Source organism: Apodemus sylvaticus, chromosome 9 (genome assembly GCF_947179515.1).
Source record: "Apodemus sylvaticus chromosome 9, mApoSyl1.1, whole genome shotgun sequence".
Taxonomy (NCBI): Eukaryota; Metazoa; Chordata; class Mammalia; order Rodentia; family Muridae; genus Apodemus; species Apodemus sylvaticus.
In genome coordinates this window covers 74355522-74376511 of record NC_067480.1, presented here as the reverse complement: position 1 = coordinate 74376511, position 20990 = coordinate 74355522, and the positions used below count along the sequence as shown (strand labels likewise).

The following is a 20990-nucleotide window of genomic DNA, read 5'->3' as shown; positions in this document are numbered from 1 at the left end:
GATAGTACTAAGAATGCTAAGTCAGCTCAAAGACGATGCTGCCACAGGGGCCCTAACTTTGGAACCCAGGTGTGGTCAGCACTGTCCTCAGTCACTGTGCCCATCTGGATAGAAAGTAGCTAATGATCAGACAGCAGGAAGAGAGGGAGAGGGACAGAAAAAGCCCTGCACTTACAGCCAAAATGGTCTTAGGGGAATTCAAGCTTCAATAACTGATGCACACAAAAAGAACCACTAACACTTTATCACAGTAGCTATCTAAAATTTCCTTCCTTACATTCTACTGTTCAATACTCACAGCATGCCAATACCAAGGGTATTTATATTAGCTCCATCATTTACAATGGGGACAACCCGAACTTATTAAAACAATCCAAAGTAGAAGAATCAGGTAAGGGGTTCAGACCTTCATTTTCCCAGAGTTGATCCTATTCTGCAATCACAGGCAACAGATCTCTTTAGGCTTGTGTCTGACTTTGAGGGTGGCATGAAATACTTTTAACTTAGGCTCTAAGTACACCTGGAAGTTGCTAGAAAAAGACTTTAATTCCTTTTGATTTTTGATTACTTACTTTATGAAATGAGAAATCTGTCCAGCAGAAATCAATGTTGAAGGGACTCTAGCGAGCCTCAGAATGGCTCTGGCAGACCACACCCTTCTCTCCCTTTCCCTCTGCCTTGCTGAAAACTGTTAGATTATATACTTAAAGCTAACCCCAAGGTCTCCTGCCTTATATGACTACTTCCTCCTCTTGAGGCTGACTACCAAAGTCCAGCTACCGAAGTATTGAAGTCTAGCCATCAAAACCCCCCTTTGACTCACTTAATTAACATGCCCAATTAAAATTAAGCACTTCATCCTAACACGGGATTTTTCCTTTATAAACTCAGTTGCACAGTTTTTGTCTAACTTTGGCCTTTTGTCTGTGGGCCATTTCTATCCCCTCTCTATCCAGTCAGTCCTTTGCCCCCCAGGAATAAATACCCTTTTCCTTCTCTCTCTCTCCTTTTCTCCCCCTCTCCCTTGTTTCTTTCCCCTTATGCCTCCTCTTCTATCCCCTGTCTTTGTCTCTCATTCTTGCCCTATATCCTTCTAGGACAAATACATCTTTGTGCTGCAAACTTGATTTCAGGTTGTCTTGACCCAACTCAAGAGTTCCTTGTACAGTTCATTCATAGGAGAGAGCCATTCAGGAGTTTGAGCGAGGATTGTTAACCATGCCTAAATATCACCAGCAAAAGGCCTCCCTCATTAGTACCACTATCAAAGACAGGCTCTGTGTCAGGCATGCCCCAGTATAAGAACATTTTCCTACTACCCTATGCCTTCAGATGTGAGTTTCAAACAAATATTGCAAAATACTTTAAGAAAAAAAATCTTAATCAGGTTTTGGACTTAGCAAGTGTATTTGAATAATTCATCAGATACAAATTAATAGACTAAATCATTATTAGTCCTAAGGCATGACCCTCAAAATTAATAAGTAACAGCTGTTTGAGATCTATTACTATTTTTAAACATTGTCTTATTCTATGGACAAACTCCATATATTTAAGTGTTGTAAATGCTGTGACATTTCTCCAGTTTCCATCTACTGCACATTTTTATGCACATGCATATTTTTGTGGTTGCAAGAATTTGCTTAATTCAAGAGAACTTTGTTAAAGACTCTGGTGTAGTAAGGTCTTTTTGTGTAATTACAAATGGTGTAATGATGTGTGAAGAATTGAATTATTGACACTTCAAAAGTTAAGTCAAACATGCTGTGTATTGCATTCTAAGTATTTTTTAAAAATATGCTATAACAACAATGAATTTAACACTAACTTTAAGGCACACGCTTGAAATAGTCTATGAAAATGATACCACACAGTTCACATTTAAAGTTGTTTACATGTTGCTCAGTTTTTGTCTAACATCATAGAGTTTAACAGAATCAGTGTGAAACAAAGCCAATAGATACATTCTGAGACTCTGTAACAAAATGATAAAGGCAGTAGCTATTTGGACAGAAACACACAGAGCTTTCTGGTAAATCTCAATCATTTCCTATTGTAAACGTTTAGGAATAAAGTTATAATACAATCTCTCATGGGCAGCGATAGAAGGGTGGCTCATGAATTAAGAGCTTTTTCTAGTCTTGAAAAAGGCCTGGGTTTGAGTTCTCGGCACCCGCACAGCTTCCTCTAACTCCTTTTCCAGGGAATTCTGTACCTCCTTGTGGCCTCTGCAAGTACCAGGTGTGCATGTAGTGCACAAATGTACTTGCAGATAAAGACATTCATACACCTAAAACAAAATAAATAAACCTTTAAAAGAAGAATGTATGTGCCATGATAACTTCAGTGTACCTTATCAACCTTGAAGAGATGAGTATTGTGGACCTGAACTGTCTCTTCTCTGCTCATACATGAGTTTTAACTCCCTCCACTAACACATACCGCACAAATATTGGAAGTAATTCATTACCTCAGTTTTATGGCAAAATCCAACTTTGGAAATTGTCCTTCAACAACCAAGTAGGTAGTTTAAAGAAACAATGCAGTGGCCCACTGAGAAGCATGGGTATGACATGCTTGTGGGACAAAGTAGACTTACTAACAGAAAGTAGACTCACATTTGGAACCCCTACCTTTAGACAAGGGATAGAACTAACAGATCAAAGTGCTATGTCTATGAACATACCAGGAATTCACAGGTGCACTGGGCCTTCCTAAGCACACTATATTTCTCTGTCTTCCTCTCAATGACTGAGACAAGAAGACAACACTGTGACCTACAAGCACTATGTATCCAGAACTTTCTCCTGTTTAAGTTAAATATCAAATCTAAGTTCTCATTACCTGTCTTGAGTTTCTCATTAATTGAGGTCAAAACCAAGTGTATAAGCACTTGGTCACAGGCTTGTGGAATTTCCATACACATTATTGTTGAGCCGTCTTTTGTCTCATAGCAACAAGGGAATTGTCCTCTATTTGGGCCACTTTCAAAGCAAAGTGCTTCATTAGCCATCAAAAACTCTAGCTATTCCATGTTTATTCAGCTATGTGGTAAATGTTGTCTTTCTCCTCCATGAGTTACTTGAATTATAACCCCTAAGTAACTGCTTCTCTCCTTCTAAATGGCTGCTCTGTTTCAGAATATATGCATATTAATCAAAATAATGAGGTTTGGGTTCCAATTATAAATATCAACCCCCACAGTGCACAAATGCATGGACCACCCAGTGTATTTTGACAGGAGAGGAAGCAACTGTTTTCAGGAGAATGTTGGTCATCTCTATACTTTCTGAGGGGAGGGAGGCTATCTTTGCTGACATCAGCAGAATCCCAGTCAGAGATCTTTGGGTAACAACTCTTATCTGAAAGCTAACCATGTGCAGACTGTGATATACTAATGAGCATTCAAGCATGCCCTAGTTATTATACTCTTTATAGATTACACTTCTAACTGGATGGTTTTTGATAACATTTGAGAAAATAGTATTTTTATTTAACCAAACTCTAGATCATTCACTTAACACACAAACACACACACACACACACACACAAACACACACACACACAGACACACACACACACACACACACACACATACACAAACACACACAATTTGCCCAATACTGTCCACCTAAAGAGATAACTATTTAGTTTTAGTACACTAACAAATAGGAGACATTCTAAGAAGTGTGCTATTAGAGTAGTTTCTTTGTTGTAGGAACCCTATAGTGCAGGTCTAGGCTGGAGAGATGGCTCAGAAGTTAATATGACTCAGAGCACAAACTGTTCCTAGAGAGGAGCTGAGCTCTGTCTTCATTATCCATGTGAGGTATCTCATAAATGCCTATAACTCCATTTTCAAGAGATCCAACATACTCTTTTGTGTATCTGTGTTTATTTGTACAAACAATATGTTTGCCGGTCGCTCACTCAATGTGCCATTCAGCAATAAGTTCACCAGAAGATTTTTGATCCTGTAGTTCATAAATTTAATACTAAATGCTAACAGTAAGATTTAAAAATAGATATGAATGCTCTCTGAAATAATAATATGTGCAAATTATAAACACATAAACCAGTAACAGTTGTTTATTACTATTTTCAATATTGTATACACTATATAATTATCTATGATATGCTTGTACTTGATGAAAATTTATAAATTCCTGTACAGAAGCATCATAGACAGGTGATATTACAGTAGTCTGCATCTTCCCTAGGTGCCAAGATTTTCACTTCACTTGGAATCCCACAAGATTGGAGTCTTCTGGAATTCCAAGTGAAGAACCCCGTGGTTTTAACTACAGCACAGTTGAGTAGCACAGGACAGTATACTCATGTTACATTTTATGGGTCACTTGTAAGGTATCTGACACTGAATGTGTGGATAGTCCAGGTTTCTCAAGTGTACATTTAGAGCTGTTCAGTCTCCATTTCTAGCTGCATACTTCTTTATCCATTCTCTTTTTTGTGTCTTTATCCACAGAACGTGTTTGTAGATAAACCAGCGTTTCCAGAATATAAGGTTTCTGATGCAAAAAAGTCCAAGTTCATCCTGCTGCATTTCAGCACTTTCAAGGCTGGCTGGGACTGGCTCATTTTGCTGGCAACGTTTTATGTTGCCGTGACAGTCCCTTACAATGTGTGCTTCATTGGCAATGAGGATCTGTCCACAACTCGGAGCACAACGGTCAGTGACATTGCAGTGGAGATTCTTTTCATTATAGGTAAGATCCCATAGTTTCTGGTCTCAGAGATTTACATGTTCCTTATTTTCTGTGGAAAATTTAAACAGAGCTCTATTTGCAAGAATATGTTTCAGCCTCTGATACAAACTTTGGAGCCTCAGATGCTTGAATTTCAGAAATTTGCTTCTTCCAGTTTTCCTACTGTTCCTACATTGAAACATATAAAGCAATGTCCCATTTGTCCTCATTCATTTTATTGAAAGATGTATCAAAGAAAGACTTGATGTCTGTTGTGTTTGGACTCTGACATCCTTAGAGATATTCACTATGCAAAGCCAAAGATGAGTTTAGCAGTAGAATGGAATTCTGAGAGTCATCCTAGATGTCCTGGGGGTGTTGTTTTTTAAGGGTATTTAGAATGGTCTCTGCAAGTGGCCTGCCTACAGAAGCAAAGAAAGCATAGGGCTTTGTTACCTATAATAATAATAGAGCCAGTATCTGATTTTAGCTAAGAGAACTCCAAGAAATGTTCAATCCCAGTATCTCTAGAACACTGAGAATTTCGGTTGGCAAACACCAGCTTGATTGTGCTGACCCTTTTTCTTCTATTTTCTTGTTTCCTAAATCTTCATTTCTTTAAGAATGAAGCCTGTTCCTTGTTTGTCCATCTAGACCAAATTCTGATTTTCTATAAGTTCACATTAACTCCATGCTGTTTAATTAGCCACCATTGGGCACAAGTACTGAGTCTTTACCTAATAATAAAATAGGTGATAAAGAGCAACATGAAAGAATGTTACAGAAAGTTCTTAAGCAAGTGACTAAATCAAAGAAAAATTGACCTTTTTTTTTTTTAAGAAGAAAAGAAGTGAAGTATACCAAAACCCTTTTTCAGTGGTGGTAGCCTGTTTGCTCAATAAAGTTCTTAACACTTTGGGGCCAGAGTGGTTCTGTAACTGTGTGTTAGTGCCAGTCCATGACTGATGTAAGAGTGAGGTCTATGACTGAATGCATGTGTTTGCTCTAGACATGCGTGCCTACTCTCCCCGTGAATCCTACCCCACTGTTATCTCTGCACCTATGAGCCTTGCCTTTTAGGACCACAGCTTTCACCCCCAAAGTGGTCGCTATAGTGTGTTAGACCACTAGGTGGCAATAGTATCTAGTTGGGTAACTTGGTAAAGCTACAAAATCATCTTCATTTTATCAATTAAATACATTCATTGTGAGAAAATTAAAAGCATAATGTGATCTGTTTGATCATGATGGAACAACAGCTTTAATCACTTCAGTTTGCCTTTAAAAGGAAGTTATAGACAAACTGAGTGTGACTATTTGCCAGTCCATTTGGGTTCATACCTTGTTTCCTCTTATGAAGCCATGACAAACAATGACGATGTCATCATCCTAAAACTATACTCAATATACAGGTTAATATTCTGAAGGACTCGGGTCTTTACTACATGTCTGAGCCTGATTTCCTTTCAGGTAATACATTTTCAAGGTCTCATGAAGAACCAGGTCAGTGTCTGTTGAATATGCACAATACACATACCATTGGCTTTCTTTCATTGATATTTACAGTTCCTTCACTGAGGCAAATTTGGTTCTTGAATGTTCTTCATCATGTTTTCCTGGTGTTTAAGATTTTAAAGCTCATGGGTAAGGAATCCATTTTGGCACCATGCCCTCCCAGGCAGAGGATGACCTGTTTACGAATGAGGACTCACACACTGAGGAAGATTTGTTTGGGGTATGCATTACTTGAGGAGACTGATAGAATCTAATTTCTTCTTCTGATGCTGCCCTCTGATCTGCTGGATTCGCTCTTATTGCACTTTCTATTGCTTAGGAGGCAAGTTGAGCCACCCCCACTAACTTAGCTCCTGCTATTTTCACCCAGTTGGGTTTATCCAACGATTGCTTTACAGCTGGAGGCATGAGTCTGACAACAGTATGAGGCCCTGCCTAGAATCACTTGTTGACTGACTTAATTTCACAGGCAATAGTAATTTACCTACATTTTTTTTTACTGTTGCCACCCTGTTCTTTTAAATGAATTTAAGGACATGTACACTTCTAATGCATTTGAAGAATGGTTTATAGTACCTAATAATGCTTACCCTAACTTTTACCATTTGCATCTTTTCACAAAGGTGACAAAAAATGATCAGCTATAAATGAGTTACTTGGAGTAAGAGCAGGTAGCAGCCCCACCCACCTGTGACTCGACTGCAAATCTAGCACTCCAAAAGCAGATGCAGGAATACTCTGAGTTCAAGGCCAGAAGGGCTTACACATTGAAACATTATATCCAAAGCCAAACAAAGATAATACGAAATAATACTATGAATAGAAATATGTTCAACTTTACAGTACTGCATCTTCACAATCCTTGCGACTATTTGTACCACTTAACTTGTATTAGTTTGTGGGGTATGATAGACAATGCTTATTAAAAATTTACAGTCTCTTTTTTATTTTTGTTTCTGTGGAACTGGAGATTTACCTAGGATGCTTCTAAACCTCACAGCTGAATCGTGCCTTCAGTCAATCCGTGTCCATTGCAATGGACAACATGAAGGAAAGGTTTCATTGTGCCTAAAAGATGATTTTCTTTTTAAATGTTTTGGTATTTGCACTAGCTTCAGTGTTAGACAATATATGTACTTTTCAAATGGGGAATAATTTAATGTTGCATGCAGAGAAGTTTCCCAGAGAAAATTAAAGATGGGAGCTGATAGGATTCCTTAAGGGACTCATGACACCCTTCAGCACTGTAGATACTGAGAGAAATCTATTTACATTTAACTCACAGTCATCTGGCTGGATTTACTTTACCTCGGAACTCATCCCCTTAAGATCATTTAGTATGCTCTTTTGGCATGCCTGAAAAATGTCATCGACAGGTGGATTCACCAGACCAATAGTATCTGACTACAGAATTAGTCAAGGCAACCCAAAACTTCTAGCTGCCATCTTGTTCTTATTGTGTAAGCCACATTAGTTCAATGTGCACAGACTCACTGTAAGTTCCTGTTTCATGGAAGGGGGTTGGACCTTCTTTCTAACCTTTTCCCACTCATTGTTATGCAGAAAGGAACAAAGTCAAGCGGAGTGTTTCATAAGACAGATTCATATTGACTAAACCTCTCAACCTGCTATAACCCTAGAGAACTGACCCTGCTGTTACATATTTCTATGGCTTGTTAACTTACTATGAAGTAATAATTCAATTAACAGATTGCTGCCAAGTCACTCATTTTAATTTCTGCAGCATTTGAATCAGTAGCCCTTTTAAAAATGATAGTTTTCATACAATGGTGATTTTATTTTTAAATCTTTTAATCCAGCCATACTTTGAACATTACAGATTGTTTCATATAAACAGGCTCAGTAGGTGTCTCTTCAAAACCCATCCTAAAAATTCCAATGAGCTTGTATTAGTCAGAGTTCTCTAGAATCACAGAACTTATAAAATGTCTCTATATATTAAGGGAAATTATTGGAATGATTTGCAGTCTGCAGTCTAACTATTGTAAAGTTGGGCAGCTGTGAATGAGAAATTCAAGAATCTAGTAATTTCTCAGTCCCACAAGGCTATGTATTTCAGATGGTATTCTGTATAAACTGGAATCCTGAAGACATAGGTTCCAACAGATGTGCTGGCAAGTCCTTATGCAGGGCTCCAGTTGAAGGTATAGCCTAGACTAAGGTTGTGTACCACTACAACTGGACATAAAATTTTCTTTACTTGAAACTTGCTCTGTCCCAGGTTGCCCTTGCACTTAGAGATCTGCTTCCCTCTGTCTCCTAGAAATACAGGTGTGACCCACCATACCTGGGCCTATGCATTCATGGCCACTATGCCTCAAGATCCAGATCAAACACATGTGTAATCACTTGTCCAGATCTGAAACAAAGGCCTGTATCTTTTAGTCTCAAGGTCTGGATCACAAGTATGCCCTCCTTTACTGGACTGTAGTTCATTCCAGATATAGTCAAGTTGAAAACTGGAAATAGCCATCACAGAGCCCAAAACAATCCAGGCTGTAGTATGCACAGACATGGGAATGAGCTATGAGTTGTTTCAGTGAGTTCAAGTTTCATTCCCCTTTGCTGGTATCTGATATAGGAATAGGGAGGTTACCAGTTAATCTAAGGCTCTAGCACCCAACAAAGTCTCTTCACGGATATCTTTAAAAAAAAAAGTTTATAGGCAATAAAGGTGCAACCGAACAGTGGAACACTGTGTGTTCACCTCAGAGCTAGTTAAGAAAACCCTGGAACAACACAATCTGGAACCAGTCAGAGGGTGGAACCGGAGTGTTAAAAGAGCCAAGAATTTTCCAGCGTGGAAAGACTGTAAGATGCATAGATCATCCCAGATACCACATGGAATAAAAAAAATGTCTTCAGTTATAAACACATGGCAGTAATAGTGTGAATATAAAGGATTAAAGGAGAAATCTTCAAAGACCCTAGAGAAAGAAGACAACTTATGAACTTCCATAGGTACCAAATTGATTTAAACCTGGCTTTTCCACTTTGTACGAGGTAGAAAATGATAAGCGATAAGTACAAAAATGTCAGCTCCTTCTCCCTCTGGCTTCCTACCCACTTGTCTCTCCTTCATTTCCCCTTCCCCTTCCTTTTCTTTGTCTCTTTTCCATCTTCCTTTCCTTGATCCCTCTCCTTCACTTTACTCTCTTTCCAGAAGAAAAACACTGAATTTTGTCACTTGCAGGTTCTCATAAAAAGATTCTTTAAGGGTGAGGTGGTGAAGAGATGGTGCAGAGAGTTTTATGTGTGTGTGAGTGTGGAGATTGGCCAGGAGATGTATGTGAGTGTATGCAGGGTGGCACGGAGTTGTTGTGTGTGTGTGGAGGGTGGGGGGGAGTTGTTCTGTTTTTACCAAAAGGAAAATAACCCAAAAGAAAGGAACAAATCACAAATCCAAGAAAAGAAACCTTATGATGAAAAATTAGCAAAAAAGTTAATTAATTAAATTAACAACCTGATGAAAAATTATGTTGTTCAGGTAGTACAATGAAAGTAATCAAGTTACAGTGGGTGTGCCGATAATAATGCAAGTGAACTTATTTAAGTACTGGTGTATTTTATGTGTTTTTAAATAGATACAAGATATAATTTAAACCATAGTGACCAGATGAAAGGAATCCAGGTGTATACAAACAATATGTCACATTTTGGAATGCTTATAGTAAGTGCAGAGAACTCAAACCTGTGCAGTGTTGTTAGAAAAGTCTGGAATGAATTGTGTGTATTTAAAAAAAATTAGGTAGCTTCCCCCCCCAAAAAAAATAAAATTGGAATGTTATCATCAGAGTAATGATTCTGAAACAAGGAAGAAAAAGGAAATATCAAGTACAATGAATCCAAAGAAAAATTTTGAGTAAAAACAAAGCGAGAAAAGATGAATGAAAAACAGGAAGTCAGATGTAGGTGTGATATTATTAAAAGGTAAAAGATTTAATGGGGGTCCATTTTTAAAGATGCAATAGCAAAATGGATTTTTAAAATATACTAATTAGAGATCTCTTACAAACCACTCAGGAAACAGGAACTGAAGAAATGTGAATGAGTTTTGTATGCACAGAGTAAACAAATGTGAGATGAATGTATGTATAAATGTGCACACATGGTCACAGAAAAAGATGTAGGCATCCATAGAGTCCTTGGAATCAACCTGAGGCAATCAAGATTGGAAGCAGGCACTGACAAAGCCATCTTACTGGTCCTAATGGGTAATTTTATTAAGCTATAAAGAAAAGTGAGGGTTAGGAATGGCAATGCACTTCTTTAATCTCAGTTCTTGGGAAGAAAAGGCAGGCAGATCTCTGTAGATTTGAATTCCAGGCAAGCCTGTTTCACATGGTGAGTTCCAGGCAAGTGTGAACTATTCAGAAATAAATTAAGAAAGGAAGGAAGGAAAGAAGGAAGGAAGGAAGGAAGGAAGGAAGGAAGGAAGGAAGGAAGGAAGGAAGGAAGGACGGACGGAAGAAAGCTAGACAAAGAAAGACAGAAAGAAAGGAAAGGAAAGGAAGAAAGAATCATCTCCAGTATGTTCCAGGACATACTAGATAATTATGAATAATGCAAGCATAATCTGTGAGGCCACTTCCTGCATACTGCCATTTATATAAAAGTCACAAGAAAGCATCATCAGGATAAATTTATTTGAAAATAAATTTATTTATTTGAAAATGCTTACAGAAATTTGTACACTTATTTGTGTCACAAGAAGAAGGTTCTTTAGAACAGTGACAAAATATATTGTTCACCTTGGTGTAGCATTTATATTTTAAATGTAGATTTCAATTGCACAATGACTACTCAATTTGAAAAACATGAGAAAAATGGAACAAACAACCAAACAAAAGAGAAATCCTAGTGCTATGCCATAGGTCTGTAACGCCCAACACTCAAGAGGCTTCACTGAAGGAATTGTGAAGGAATTGCCCCAGCCTGAGCTACAGGGCAAGACTGTGTCTGAGTTTCACAGGGCAAGAGTAAAGAAAACAGGAGGAGATAGAGGGGTATTGAAGAAAGAAAAATTAGAAATTGGTCAGTCTGGCTAAGGGTTTATCTATCTTGTTGATTTTTTCAAAGAACCAGCTCCTAGATTTGTTGATTTTTTTGTATGGTTCTCTTTGTTTCCACTTGATTGATTTCAGCCCTGAGTTTGATGATTTCCTGTCTTTTTCTCCTCCTGGGTGAATTAGCTTCTTTTTATTCCAGAGCTTTCACGTGTGCCATTAAGGTGCTAGTGTATGCTCTCTCTCTCATTTATTTTTGGAGGCACTCAGCGCTGTGAGTTTTTCTCTTAGCACTACTTTCATTGTGTCCCAAAGATTTGGGTATGTTGTGCCTTCATTTTCACCCAAAGAATTTCGGATGCCTGAGAAGCATCTTAAAAAATGTTCAACATCATTAGTCATTAGGGAAATACAAATCAAAACAATCCTGAGATTTCACCTTACACCAGTAAGAATGGCTAAGATTAAAAACTCAGGAGATAGCAGGTGTTGGTGAGGATGTGGAGAAAGAGGAACACTCCTCCACTGCTGGTGGGGTTGCAAATTGGTACAACCACTCTGGAAATCAGTCTGGTGGTTCCTCCGAAAACTGGGCATATCACTTCCAGAGGATCCTGCTATACCACTCCTGGGCATATACCCAGAGGATTCCCCAGCATGTAATAAGGATACGTGCTCCACTATGTTCATAGCAGCCCTATTTATAATAGCCAGAAGTTGGAAAGAACCCAGCTATTCCTCAACGGAGGAATGAATGCAAAAAAATGTGGTATATATACACAATGGAGTTCTATTCAGCCATTAGAAACAATGAATTCATTAAATTCTTAGACAAATGGATGGAGCTGGAGAACATCATACTAAGTGAGGTAACCCAGTCTCAAAAGATCAATCACGGTATGCACTCACTAATAAGTGGATATTAGCCTAGAAAATTGGAATACCCAAAACATAATCCACACATCAAATGATGTCCAAGAAGAACAGAGGAGTGGCCCCTGGTTATGGAAAGACTCAATGTAGCAGTATAGGGGAATACCAGAACAGGGAAGTGGGAAGGGGTGGATGGGGGAACAGGGGGAGGGAAGAGGGTTTATGGGACTTTCAGGGAGTGGGGGGCCAGAAAAGGGGAAATAATTTGAAATGTAAATAAAAAATATATCAAATAAAAAAAGAAATTAATGTTGTAGGTTAGAAAGAGAATCTAGAACAGGTTGGTATAATCTGCTGGGTTTAGAAAGAGCAACATTTAGACCCCTTGAATATGTGAGGAATTAGATGCATATGAGGAAACATTATACTTTTGCTGGGACTTACTATTTAGAAGCAAAATGATATAAACAGACAAGGCTTCCACCAACCAGCACAGGCTATGGTGTTTAATGAACCTAATGAGAAAACGGGTCTAGTATTAACGTTCCTCAAGCCAAAACCTTGTGAGTAAACGTTCACTGCACTGTTAGGATGCTTGAATCCTTACGTGTTGTCCCACACTGCCACTTCAACATTGCATCAAGTTTGACTAGTTGAGAGTGACAGAGAATAACTGTCAACCAAAATGTGTTTTCTTACACTTAAGCCCTTCCCCCTCCCTCAAATACTATCTTGTCCAAAGCACTGGCTTCTCACCAAGTGCCCATTCTCATAATACATATAGTGTAATGTCTTTAAAAAAATACTGCAATACCTTAATCATAAGATGACACAGAGTAAAATAAGTCATTTGTGATAATCAATATTTTAAATTTTGATCTCTGTAGCATAACAATACTGAAGAATAGAAAGAGTCAAATTCTTGTACTAAAGTACAAGATTTTTTGAACATCTGTTGGGGGTCAGATAGTAAGACATGCATGACTAATTATTCATAAGAGCAGATATGTTGTACATGATAGTAATGAACCAGCTGTGCATAAAACTGCTTGTTTCTGTTGTAGCAACAGATAGATTTGTGTTAATTATACCCAGAAGGTTAAAATAAAAATTAGGTGCTATAAAAAGCATGACTGAGACTCATGGGTAATTCAAGTAGAGTAACAGACCAAGATGAACACCAGACATGGGATGAGGAAGTGACAAAATATCCTGGAGTCCTACAGTTCACTGGGGCAGTTAGTGTAGTGGGAGAAAGTCAGTCGCACATTGTGAGACCTTCCTTTCCAGAACTAAACGAGAGTATCTTTGTTCAGTGGCACCCATGACCATTGTCACAATCTAGGCATCTGCCTAAGCTTTATAAGTATACTGTTCCCCCTGTCATACCTTAAATTTGTTTCTTGTGTGATTGAAGGAGTTTTATAATTCACTGAAGTCTCAGTGGGGTTGCATCACACAAGCACAAGGAACAGCTAAAAACATATTTTTTTGATTCAGCCATCAGGACAATGATATTAATGTCAATTTAATCATTATATATCACAAATGGCTTTATGACAAAGATTTCAACAGGTTTAGCATAACAATGGTATTTCCTTGAACTTAGATCCCTGTCTTTATTGCATCGGATTATTTTTCTTCTTATTTTTGTTAATAGCACTTTTATTAGCCAGTGTTTCTAGTCACTTATAAAAGCCCATGTTTTTGCTCTCTTAGAGTCTACTTTTTATAGCACCTAATTTTTATTTTAACCTTCTTGGTATAATTAACACAAATCTATCTGTTGCTACAACAGAAACAAGCAGTTTATGCACAGCTGGTTCATTTTTCAAGCCAGACTAGAAACTGAAAGCTATCATTTGGAAAATGGTCAACTTCATGTGGATTTCTGGTGCTGTTATATTGGGAAGGCTTACTCACTGTTTAGTTGTCAATCACACTGCTCTAACAAATGTATCCATTAACATAAAACAGATTAACAGTAAAGGCACATGCAAGCTTTGTTCCAGATTTTATGTTTATACAGGAGTCTTCAACAAAAATAAAGGAAGAGCCAAAATAAGCAGTTAGACCCAAAGTTTATTTAGTTACCTATTTCACGTGTATGCACATGAGTTCATGTGTGTGTGCAGGAGCTCTTAGTAGGATGCACAAGCCAGAGGTCAATAAAATGGTTTCTTCAGTTGGCATTAACTTCATTTTCTGAAACGTGGCATTTCCCTAAGCTCATATTTTATCATCTGCTTGGACTGTCTAGCCAAAAAGCTCGGGTGGGTGGGGTGCCTGACTCTCTGGCACTAAGATTAACAAACACACACCTCTATACCCAGATTCATATGTGGGTACTGAGGGTGACTGTTCAAGTCCTTGTGCCTGCAAGTGACTGAGGTCTCCTCCCAGCACTATATACTTTTTAAACAAAGAATAATAGATAGTAAGAAAACAATAACAATAGAGAGGCCTTGGGTCAAGGATGGTAATTTTGGTGATATGTCTAGGAAAGATACTGTGGATATAGTAGAAGATAAGAAAACTTTTACTATGTGCAGCTCCATTTCAGCATCCACTCTGTTTTCAGTGTTTCACAGTGTTCTTAGGACAGGGAGGGTGAAGAGCACCTTCAGATGAGGAACTTTAGGATTTACTAATAGGAATAAGAGGGAAAAACAAAGGCTTTTTCTTGTACTTGCTTTGCCTTTTATGCCGTTTGTTACAAACAGAATGCCAGAAGTGATACCTCTTGGAGTGGCAAGTCTGAAGTCATCAATGCTATTGATCCCGCATCTTCTATTCATTTTAATAACAGGATTTTCAAAAGAAAAAAATAAAACTAGAGCTCATTTGTACATGTTGAATAAAGTGGATAACTCTGTGCCAGAGGAACAAAGGGCATTTCCCACCTCACAGTTCTCAGGCACAACAGACTTGGGCTCTCATTTACTGATAGAGAATCTGCTCATTGTCCTTTGCGAAAAGGAGAGAAAGAGGTCCCTGAACTGCAGCCATCTCACACCTAGGTGCAGCCAAACTTCATTTGGGTGTGGAGCGTCGTGAGGCTGGCTTGCATTGAGTAACCCCAATAACATCCAAAGACCAGATGCATTCAATCCAGAGTCCCCCTCAATCCCATTTCCCATCAGCAGCACTAGAAACAAGAACAGGATGACCTGAATTTCATCTAGGCTCTTTTTAATCCCTTTTATCCAGATAAGGTCTGAAAGTGCAAGCTGGGCTTCCTGTAATGCAGTCTAGAAGACATGGTGAGCTAAAAACTAACCACAAACTTTAGAACAGCTGGGACTTGTCTATTCAATAACTTTGACATTTGCTGAATATGATTTTTTCTCGTAGTTGAGGTGGACTAGTAGGCTATTCATCAGTGACAGGACGATAACAGAAAAGACCTAGATGAGAAAATGAAGAACTGGGGCAGGGAGGTCTAACACATGTTATGTCCTATGCCACGCACGTTTACTAAGACCTACAGCATTTTGCATATTATTTTTGTGTAGGGCGGGGGAGGGGGCAGTCAGTGGAAAGCTATCATACCAGTGGGATGAAGTCAACCAGAAGCTAATCAAGCAATGTTACACAAGGGGAAATACAGGATATCTCAAAGGCACAAGAGAGTGAGCACACAGTGGACTTGGGACTGATTACCGTAGCCCATCTGGGTGGGAAGAGTTAGATTCTCAGGATCTAAAGCCCAGGTCCCCAATGTCATAACCCCAGCCATTACTGGCTTTGCCAAATGTATTTCTGGTTTAGGAAACTGTGGTCCTTCCCCATCTATCAGGGCCTCATGGAAAGACTTGTTTCAATCTAGCCCTTAACACCTAGTAGCACATATAAATGCATGTTTCTTCACAATCTGCTCTCCCGGCAAAGTGCTGTTTATTGTAATTCTTTGTAACTATGCCTTCCCATCTCATGTAGAAATGTTTATACTATCCAGCTCCTTTCAGGGCTATCTCTACTGGAAACTGATTCCTAAAGAAGGGCTACCTCTCTACCATGAACCCCATGTGTCTTTGTTGTTCAAATTTCAAGGGGACCTGAAAGAATATGTGTATTGTAGAGTTATTGTATTGCATACAGTGATTTTAATAACATATGCAAAGATATATTGCTTTTCCCTTTAGTTAAAGAACTAACATTAATGATGATGAGTTAAAACACAATAATAATAAAGTAAAAAATAATCATGGTAATAAAGGAATTTGGTTTTACCTTGGGCACACCTTCTGAATCAACCAGAGGATTTTGCATTTAAGGAGCAGCAGGGTGAAACCACCTCACAGTCCTCAGGAATACAAGTGCCTGCGGATCTTTTACCATTGAAAGGATCAGAGAACAGGATAATTAGAAACATTGATTGCCTAAAATTCATTATTTTTTATCATTTGGGGACTTCCTTCAGTCCCTTCATTCCTTCTATACTCCCTATATTTTTCTACTGTAAGGGTCCATGATTCATTGAAAATGATACCCCAGACTCAAATAGAATGCAAAAGCAAAGAGTATTTTATTCTGCAGAAAGTCCAGCATGCTGGGGTCTCCCATTACCAAGTTAGAGACAACCCAATGACCTCTCAGGCCTGATTTAAAACACATTCGGGGAATTCTGAAGAGGGGTAGGTGAACTCTATCTTAATCTATTGGCTCTATCTCTAGGGACAGAGCCATTACTTTGATGTGGGGGCCTGGAAACTGTTGCTGGTGAAGTCTGGAAACTGTTGCTGAGGAAGTCTGGAAACTGTTGCTGGCCCATTACCCTTGCCTCAAGCCAGGTGGAGGAGTAGCTTCTGCTGGCATGACAGTTTCCATTAAGTCTGGGGCTTTTGTTAGCAACTAACTTTGCCTGGGCTTGGAAACAGAAATTTAAGTTTACTCTCCTGAACTGCCAATTTGAAGCCTGTCATGGAGTCAGCTTAGCCAATCTCACCACCTAATTTACTCCAGTGTTCAGATGGTGTAGTGACAAGGACTTCATCTGCATACTCCCTGGTATGCATACTCCAAACCCTAAACAGGCTTAGGAGACAGACCTCTTCCAGCATTCCACACATCCTTTCACAGAGAACTTGTGTTAAGTAATAGTCTTTCACCAATAGTTTTCTAACATTTAATATAAATGTAGTGTTCATAATCAGGGCGTAACATTGACTTGAGATCCCATGTGGCTATTTATAAGCCAACTCTGAGAATAGCAACAATGCCCATACTGCAAGATTGTATATCTTGAATTCTGATGTGTGAATGAATCATGCTGAGCATGCCTTAATACCTGGCCAGAAATGAAGCAGTGATCACATGCCTACTAAAGAGCTTCTGAATCCAGGAAAAGACTTGAAGAAAAACTATCTCACCATGTCAGACTCCGATTGAAGTGTAACACGGTACCCTATTTCAAAATGTGAGAGGATCTGTGTCAGAATTCCTGTAGGGAAAAGGACATCAGAAAGAAAAACACTATTTTCATGATTGTTTTTTTAAGAGCTGCCAAATAAGCTACACTAAAAATGCCTATTTAAGCACTTCTACAGAGTATTTATTTTGCAAACACACTGTTCTTAGCCTTTCCAGAACTTGCTCTGGGAAAATGCAATGTTACAGTGTGTGAACTAGCAATGTTTGCAGCCTGTGTGGGCTCCTAAGCTGAATCAAACTACAAAGTGGTGTTTTGGGTTTTTTTTTTTCCTTTTCAAATTGATCTAAACTTAGTGATTGATATTTTTCTGGGGCAAAATGTAAACGGTACATGTTTGCCCTTAAAAGTATTTTATTTGCCTTAGTTCCTATTAGTTAACCCATAAACTTTTAATACCATTCTCAGCATTCTTTGCTGTGAACAAAATTATACTCTAACAGTATTCTCAAAGTTTTTCTTCAGTGTTGAAAATCTAATTTGGAGTCTTTGCTGATATTAAGCAAATCCTCTTCTGCTGAGATACATCCTTGGGTGTTAGTTTTGTTTTGTCTTGTTTTGAGACAAGGCCTCATTTTTTAGCCCAGGTTTGTCTTCAACAGAGGAGTCTCTTCCTCCAAAATGATGGAATTTAAAACTTGTACCAGCACACCCAAGAAAATTATAAGCATTGCTGTAAAAACGTATTTATTCACTAACTAAATACATCTATATTAAGTGCTTGTTATTTTCCAAGTACAGTATTGGATACAACCAGAAAGACAAGGCAAACAGACAAGATCCTTGACATTCTAGAATTTATATTCTAATAGGGGATAATCAGGAAGCAAACCAAACATATACCATGCCAGATAGTGGTAATTTGAGATAGAAAACTAAAGCAAGGAATTAAGGAAGGCTAGGCTGTGATTTTGAGGACTGGCTAGGGAAAGTGTTGGTTGAGTATTTGATGTATAAACAAAAACAGCAAGGAAGTAAAATAATCAGCTGTATGGTTATATGGATAAGAGTTTATGCAAAGGGAAGAGGAGGTTCAGAAGATTTCTCAATTTAGAGTGATTTTTTTCACAAGATACTGAACAAAATTATGGGGCAAGAATGTTAGTTTTAAGTATAATACATACAAATGCATTTAATACATTTGTAACAGTTGTTTTAGATCAAACTATTCTTGGTAGTATTTATTATTCAATAAAACTCTAGTTGAAATGTAATTTTTCCATGACAATATTTATTTTGGTAATGGCCATAATGAGAAATTTTTGGTGTTATTGCTTCTTTCTGAAATTTTTTAATCATATTTTAAAGTGACTTCAGACTCATTTAGAGAAAATAATATCAACATTTTTGCATCATTCTTATTTATTGCCAGATTGTATTTGTGTGACAGACACAAATTTACTTCACAATGCATGCAAATGCTTGGATTGAAGCACCTATAACATTCACAACATTCCCCAACAGTGCTCACCCTAGCGGTGCTCATCCCAGCAGTCCTCACCCTAATAGTGCTCACCCCAACAGTGCTCGTCCCAGCAGTCCTCACCCAACAGTGCTCATCCCAGAATTGTGCATCCCAGCAGTCCTCACCCCAATAGTGCTCACCCCAGTGGTGTTCATCCCAGCAGTCCTCACCCCAATAGTGCTCATTCCAATGGTGCTCATCCCAGCAGTCCTCACCCCAACAGTGCTCACCCCAACATTGCGCACCCCCGCAGAGCTCATAAAATATGAAATAATAATGCTTGTTCTGATAAAGGATGGAGTATGAAGAATGTTACTAAGTTTGATTTAGAGGCATCTCAGAGGAGTGAGATGCTTTTTCCACTTGGCTTTTACACTTTCTCTCTTCATCCTACTCTCTGAGACATTTAAGCAAATCAGAAATGGCATTATTCAGATCATTTATATTTCTCATTACAACTCATGCCACTAACGCAACCCCATCTCTCATAATCACCCAAGAGGATTTACTTTAGTTTGAAGAATGCAAGTTAAACTTTATTGCACATCTCCTATGCAACAATTCTGAGGGATATAGTCATTTTTAACAATATAAAATATAATAAGATAAAACAAAAATCATCATGAAAAAGTTGAGCAAGGCAAACCAATAGAAGGAAAAGAGCCCCAAGAAAAGGCACAAGAATCAGAGACACATGATTCACACATATATGTATGTACGTATGTATGTATGCATATACATACATACAGAGGACCTAGTGCAGACACCTGTAGGCCCTGTGTTTGTTGCTTTTTTTAGGGGGGCAGCTTTTAATTGTTACTCTATTACACTAGAGGTTATGGGAGTTATTGATTTGTTTAAATGTCTTATGTGATCTTTATTTAACTCTGGGAAGTGGTAACTATCAAGTAAAATTAGTTTGGATAAGGGTTTGTGCATCTTGTTGATTTTCTTAAAGGATGAAATCTTTATTTCATTGATTCTTTGTATTTGTCTTTTTGTTTCTGTTTTTAGTAATCTCAACACTGAGTTTGATTATTTCTTGCCATCCACTACTTTGGGGCATGACTTCTTTTTATTCTAGAGCTTTCAGGTATGCTGTTAAGATGCTAGTATAAAATCAAGATTTTTGTTTTAGTTTATGTAGGCACGTTGCCTTAGTTACTATGTTAAAGGGTCACATGACATCACCTGAGTATTTGATGCTAGTTGGAGGTAGCCCCTTTTGAAAAAACAAAATTAACATCAAAATACAAACAACATCAGGCCAACCTACTATACTTCCCATGCTGTGAGCCCATTCAGGCCTTTATGGCGCTGGATTGGTGATTGTTTCAGGATAGCTCCCTGTACAGGCTCCCTGACACCAGAGTGGTGTTTTTCTCCGGCCTGCTCTTTTCATGGCATATTAGGATGTTCACTGAGTGATGTTCACTGAGTGTACACACTGATGACAACTCCAGAAGAGAAACTTCTGGATATTCATGTGATCAAGAAGACTGGTAGCCACAACTCATCCACACATAATGGTTACCACATAGTTAAAAGTATTTTTGAATTAACTAAGAAGAATCTTTATTGGATGGTTTAATTTAATTATAAAAATTATGATTTTAAAATAGAGTTCAATCCTTTTGGCATTTAAAAAACACTATAGTTCACTCTCTATAGCTCTGATAAAACACCTCAACAAAGAAACAACTTAGGGGAGAAAGGTTAATTTAAACTCACAAATCTAGGTTATAATCCATCATTTCAGAGAAGTCAAGACAGGAACTTCAAATAGCTAGCCATATCATGTCTACAGTCAAGATCAGGGAGGGATGAAAACATGCATGTTTAGCACTCAGCCACGTTTTGTCTACACAGAGGGCAGGGCCTGAAACCAGATAACTGTGTAGCTCACTTTTAGACTTGTTCATCCCACAGTCATCCAGACAAGACCCCATAAGCAAGGCCATGGCCCAGCTTGG

General features: G+C 38.3%; 1 protein-coding gene across 1 annotated transcript in view; it reads left to right on the top strand.

The window, feature by feature from the left end:
- The window catches only part of Kcnh8 (potassium voltage-gated channel subfamily H member 8), a 430038-nt gene that overhangs the window by 232345 nt on the left and 176703 nt on the right, over positions 1-20990 (top strand). Inside the window, exon 5 of the mRNA XM_052192780.1 lies at positions 4487-4727. Within this exon, the coding sequence (XP_052048740.1) occupies positions 4487-4727 (241 nt within the window). The remainder of the gene's footprint in view (positions 1-4486; positions 4728-20990) is intronic.